The following is a 6,274-nucleotide window of genomic DNA, read 5'->3' as shown; positions in this document are numbered from 1 at the left end:
GTGGTATAGAGGGGGTGGGGTATGCGAGGGGGTGTGGTATAGGAGGGGGTGTGGTATACGGCTAAGGGTTGTTCTTACGCACGACGGTAAGCGGAGTGCCTGGATACAGCCCTTAGCCGTGATATATTGACCATTTACCCCAAACCCCTGAGGTGCCTTATTGCTGTTACAAACTGGTTACCAACGGAATTACAGCACTAAAAAATATGTTTTGTCATACCCGTGGTATACGGTCTGATATACCACGGCTGTCAGCCAATCGGCATTCAGGGCTCGAACAACCCAGTTTATAATATACAACATTTCATATATAATAATATAACAATTTAATACCATATGAAATATAACATACATTATTATTCATACACTATTTAATAAACGATACAGTTAATACCGTATGCAATATAATAAATGATATAGTTAATATAATATAATATAATTAATACAGTGTAAATTAACGTTGTTAAATCAGGCTGAGGTTCGACCCAACAGCCATGTTCTCATTCCCTCCTCTCAATCTAATCCCTGACCTCTGAACCCTAACCTCTGTAATCTCTCTATCCCCCTAACCCAGTCTACACCAGTCCAGTGGTTTAATAAAGCCCTGAGAGAGAGGGCACTCTGACTAGGGATTGTGACGTCACCGGTCCTTCTCTTCCTGTAGCGATGATGTCACGTCCTGTAGGGATGATGTCACGTCCTGTAGTGATGACGTCACATCCTGTAGTGATGATATCAGGCTGTGTAGTGATGATGTCACGTCCCGTAGTGAGGATGTCATGTCATGTAGTGATGATGTCACATCCTGTAGTGATGATAAAGCAATGAAAACAAGCAAGCATCCCAGAAAAGTTGTAAAAATAGCCCACGTTAACTTCTATGGGCTAGGTGGGACGCTAGTGTCCAAGTATTTTCATGGCCGGATGAAAAACGTATCCAATTTACTACTCTGGCCCAGAAACTAGAATATGCATATTATTAGTAGATTTGGATAGAAAACACTCTGAAGTTTCTAAAACTGTTCTCTATCGAAGCTACAGTGTCTGTGGGGTGACGTTGCACTTCCTAAGGCTTCCATTGGCTGTCTAAAGCCTTCAGAAAGTGGTTTGAGCATTCTCCTGTCACTGGGCAGATAATAGGAGCTCAGTTACTGAGTGGTCTGCCTGGCAACAAAGGGATTGTATATGCGCAGTCACGCGAGCACGCCGCTCCTTCTTTTTCTTCTTGAATGAATATGCTATTGTCCGATTGGAATATTATCGCAATTTTACGTAAAAAATACCATAAAGATTGATTTTAAACAGCGTTTGATATGCTTCTAAGTACGGTAATGGAACATTTTGACTTTTCGTCTCTCGTTCCGCGCTCGCGCGTTATGCCTTTGGATAGTGATCTGTACGCACGAACAAAACGGAGGTATTTGGACATAAATATGGATTATTTCGAACAAAAACAACATTTCTTGTGGAAGTAGCAGTCCTGGGAGTGCATTCTGACGAAGACCAGCAAAGGTAAGAGAATATTTATAATACTAATTCTGAGTTTAGGTGACCCCGAACTTGACGGGTGTCTGAATAGCTCACTGTGATGGCGAGCTATGTACTCAGAATATTGAAAAATGTGCTTTCACCGTAAAGCTATTTTAAAATCTGACACAGCGGTTGCATCCAGGAGTAGTCTATCTATAATTCTTTAAATAATTGTTATATATTTTGTCAACGTTTATGATGAGTAGTTTTGTAAATTGATGTGCACATTGACCGGATGTTTTGGTGGGAATACATTTTCTGAACATCACGCGCCAATGTAAAATGCTGTTTTTGGATATAAATATGATCTTTATCGAACAAAACATACATGTATTGTGTAACATAATGTCCTAGGAGTGTCATCTGATGAAGATCGTCAAAGGTTAGTGCTTCATTTAGCTGTGTTTTGGGTTTTATTGACATATATGCTTGCTTGGAAAATGGCTGTGTGATAATTTTTGTCTATGTACTCTCCTAACATAATCTAATGTTTTGCTTTCGCTGTAAAACCTTTTTGAAATCGGACAATGTGGTTACATCAAGGAGAAGTGTATCTTTAAAATGGTGTAAAATAGTTGTATGTTTGAGAAAGTTGAATTATGACATTTTGTTGTTTTTGAATTTGCCGCCCTGATATTCACTGGCTGTGTCCCGCAGGTGGGACGCTCGCGTCCCACGTAGCCCATAGAAGTTAAAGAATTTTTCAATGGAAAGATTAGCAAACTTAGGTATGACATGCCAGCAACAAACGCCGACACTACACATCCAAGTATATCTGACCAAATTATGAAAAACAAGCATTGTAATTTTGAATTCTGTAAAGTGAGTGTGGAAGAGGAGATAAAATGATTGTTATCAACAATGAAAAGCCACCGGGGTCTGACAACCTGGATGGAAAATTACTGAGGATAATAGCAGACGATATTGCCAATACTATTTGCCATATCTTCAATCCAAACCTACTAGAGAGTGTGTTGCCCTCAGGCCTGGAGGGAAGCTAAAGTCATTCCTGCTACTGGCTCAAAAAGCCGACCAATCAGCTTGTTATCAACTCTATGTGAATTGATTGCCTCCCATCTATCTTCAGAACTCGTGCTGTTAGGTGACCTAAAATGGGATATGCTTAACACCCCGGCCATCCTACAATCTAAGATTGATGCCCTCCATCTCAGACAAATTATCAATGAATCTACCAGGTACAACCCCAAATCCGTAAACACATGCACCCTCATAGATATCATCCTGACCAACCTGCCCTCCAAATACCCCTCTGCTGTCTTCAACCAGGATCTCAGCGATCACTGCCTCATTGCCTGCGTCCGTAATGGGTCACCCCTCATCACTGTCAAATGCTCCCTAAAACACTTCAGCGAGCAGGCCTTTCTAATCGACCTGGCCCGGGTATCCTGGAAGGATATTTACCTTATTCCATCAGTAGAAGATGCCTGGTTATTCTTTAAAAGTGCTTTCCTAACAATCTTAAATTTATTTTTATTTTTATTTCACCTTTATTTAACCAGGTAGGCTAGTGGAGAACAAGTTCTCATTTACAACTGCGACCTGGCCAAGATAAAGCAGAGCAGTGCAACACAAACAACAACACAGAGTTACACATGGAATAAACAAACATACAGTCAATAACATAATAGAAAAAATGTAAAGTCTATATACAGTGTGTGCAAATGGTGTGAGGAGGTAAGGCAATACATAGGCCATAGTAGCGAAGTAATTACAATTTAGCAAATTAACACTGGAGTGATAGATGAGCAGATGATGATGTGCAAGTAGAAATACTGGTGTGCAAAAGAGCAGAAAGTAAATAAAACAATTATGGGGATGAGGTAGGTAGATTGGGTGGACTATTTACAGATGGGCTATGTACAGCTGCAGCGATCGGTAAGCTGCTCAGATAGCTGATGTTTAAAGCTAGTGAGGGAGATATGAGTCTCCAGCTTCAGCGATTTTTGCAATTCGTTCCAGTCATTGGCAGCAGAGAACTGGAAGGAAAGGCGGCCAAAGTAGGTGTTGGCTTTGGGGATGACCAGTGAGATATACCTGCTGGAGCGCGTGCTACGGGTGGGTGTTGTTATGGTGACCAGTGAGCTGAGATAAGGCGGAGCTTTACCTAGCATAGACTTATAGATGACCTGGAGCCAGTGGGTCTGGCGATGAATATGTAGTGAGGGCCAGCCGACTAGAGCATACAGGTCGCAGTGGTGGGTGGTATAAGGGGCTTTGGTGACAAAACGGATGGCACTGTGATAGACTGCATCCAGTTTGCTGAGTAGAGTATTGGAAGCTATTTTGTAAATGACATTGCCGAAGTTGAGGATTGGTAGGATAGTCAGTTTTACGAGGGTAGGTTTGGCAGCATGAGTGAAGGAGGTTTTGTTGCGAAATAGGAAGCCGATTCTAGATTTAATTTTGGATTGGAGATGTTTAATATGAGTCTGGAAGGAGAGATTACAGTCTAGCCAGACACCTAGGTATTTGTAGTTGTCCACATATTCTAAGTCAGAACTGTCCAGAGTAGTGATGCTAGTCGGGCGGGCGGTTGCAGGCAGCGAACGGTTCAAAAGCATGCACTTAGTTTTACTAACATTTGGTGGGCAGCGATCGGTTGAAGAGCATGCATTTGGTTTTACCAGCGTTTAAGAGCAGTTGGAGGCCACGGAAGGAGTGTTGTATGGCATTGAAGCTCGTTTGGAGGTTAGTTAACAGTGTCCAAAGAAGGGCCAGATGTATACAGAATGATGTCGTCTGTGTAGAGGTGGATCAGGGAATCACCCGCAGCGAGAGCGATATCGTTGATATGTACAGAGAAAATAGTCGGCCTGAGAATTGAACCCTGTGGTACCCCCATAGAGACTGCCAGAGGTCCGGACAACAGGTCCTCCGATTTGACTCATTGAACTCTGTCTGAGAAGTAGTTTGTGAACCAGGCAAAGCAGTCTTTTAAGAAACCAAGGCTATTGAGTCTGCCAATAAGAATACGGTGATTGACAGAGTCGAGCATTGGCCAGGTCGATGAAGACGTCTGCACAGTACTGTCTTTTATCGATGGCGGATATGATATCGTTTAGTACCTTGAGCGTGGCTGAGGTCCACCCGTGACCAGCTCGGAAACCGGATTGCACAGCGGAGAAGGTACGGTGGGATTCGAAATGGTCAGTGATCTGTTTATTAACTTGGCTTTCAAAGACTTTAGAAAGGCAGGGCAGGATGGATATAGGTCTGTAACAGTTTGGGTCTAGAGTGTCACCCCCTTTGAAGAGGGGGATGACCGCGGCAGCTTTCCAATCTTTGGGGATCTCAGACGATACGAAAGAGAGGTTGAACAGACTGGTAATAGGGGTTGCAACATTGGCGGCGGATAATTTTAGAAAGAGAGGGTCCAGATTGTCTAGCCCAGCTGATTTGTACGGGTCCAGGTTATGCAGTTCTTTCAGAACATCTGCGATCTGGATTTGGGTGAAGGAGAAGAAAGGGGGGCTTGGGCAAGTTGCTGCGGGGGGGACGGAGCTGTTGGCCGGGGTTGGGGTAGCCAGGAGGAAAGCATGGCCAGCTGTAGAGAGATGCTTGTTGAAATTCTCGATTATCGTGGATTTATCGGTGGTGACAGTGTTACCTAGCCTCAGTGCAATGGGCAGCTGGGAAGAGGTGCTCTTATTCTCCATGGACTTAACAGTGTCCCAGAACTTTTTGGAGTTAGCCTTAGCTAGCCTTAGCTTTCTTAACTGACTTAGTATATTGGTTCCTGACTTCCCTGAACAGTTGCATATCGTGGGGACTATTCGATGCTAATGCAGAACGCCACAGGATGTTTTTGTGCTGGTCAAGGGCAGTCAGCTCTGGAGTGAACCAAGGGCTATATCAGCTCAGACACCCATGTATACCCCACAAGACATGCCACCAGAGGTCTCTTCACAGTCCCCAAGTCCAGAACAGACTATGGGAGGTGCACAATACTACATAGAGCCATGACGACATGGAACTCTATTCCACATCAGGTAACTGATGCAGCAGTAGAATCAGATTTAAAAAAACAGAATAAAAATACACCTTATGGAACAGCGGAGACTGTGAAGAGACACAAACATAGGCACAGACACATGCTTACATACACATACGCACTATGCACTATACACACGTACACATATATTTGTGGGCCTTAGGGCACACACCTACTTGGCAGGAACTAATGGGGATCCATAATAAACCCCAGGAAGAGTATCTGCTACCTTGTCAGGAACTAATGGGGATCCATAATAAACCCCAGGAAGAGTAGCTGCTGCCTTGGCAGGAACTAATGGGGATCCATAATAAACCCCAGGAAGAGTAGCTGCTACCTTGTCAGGAACTAATGAGGATCCATAATAAACCCCAGGAAAAGTAGCTGCTACCTTGGCAGGAACTAATGGGGATCCATAATAAACCCCAGGAAGAGTAGCTGCTGCCTTGGCAGGAACTAATGGGGATCCATAATAAACCCCAGGAAGAGTAGCTGCTGCCTTGGCAGGAACTAATGGGGATCCATAATAAACCCCAGGAAGAGTAGTTGCTGCCTCGACAGGAACTAAAGGGGATCCATAATAAACCCCAGGAAGAGTAGCTGCTGCCTTGGCAGGAACTAATGGGGATCCATAATAAACCCCAGGAAGAGTAGCTGCTGCCTTGGCAGGAACTAAAGGGGATCCATAATAAACCCCAGAAAGAGTAGCTGCTGCCTCGACAGGAACTAAAGG

The 6,274-nt window shown here is 43.8% G+C and overlaps 1 protein-coding gene across 2 annotated transcripts in view; it reads right to left on the bottom strand.

Annotated features, from left to right (window-relative positions):
• Window positions 1–306: 306 nt before the first annotated feature.
• LOC115189869 (lipopolysaccharide-induced tumor necrosis factor-alpha factor homolog) overlaps window positions 307–6,274 on the bottom strand; it is an 11,418-nt gene continuing 5,450 nt past the window's right edge. For both annotated transcript variants that reach the window (XM_029748404.1, XM_029748403.1), the window contains one exon: window positions 307–805. In XM_029748404.1, coding sequence (XP_029604264.1) covers window positions 799–805 — 7 coding nt within the window. In that variant the 3' untranslated portion in view covers window positions 307–798. The remainder of the gene's footprint in view (window positions 806–6,274) is intronic.

This window comes from Salmo trutta, unplaced genomic scaffold (genome assembly GCF_901001165.1).
Source record: "Salmo trutta unplaced genomic scaffold, fSalTru1.1, whole genome shotgun sequence".
Taxonomy (NCBI): Eukaryota; Metazoa; Chordata; class Actinopteri; order Salmoniformes; family Salmonidae; genus Salmo; species Salmo trutta.
The sequence above is the reverse complement of the archived record's forward strand: the minus strand, read 5'-3'. Positions and strand labels throughout refer to the sequence as shown.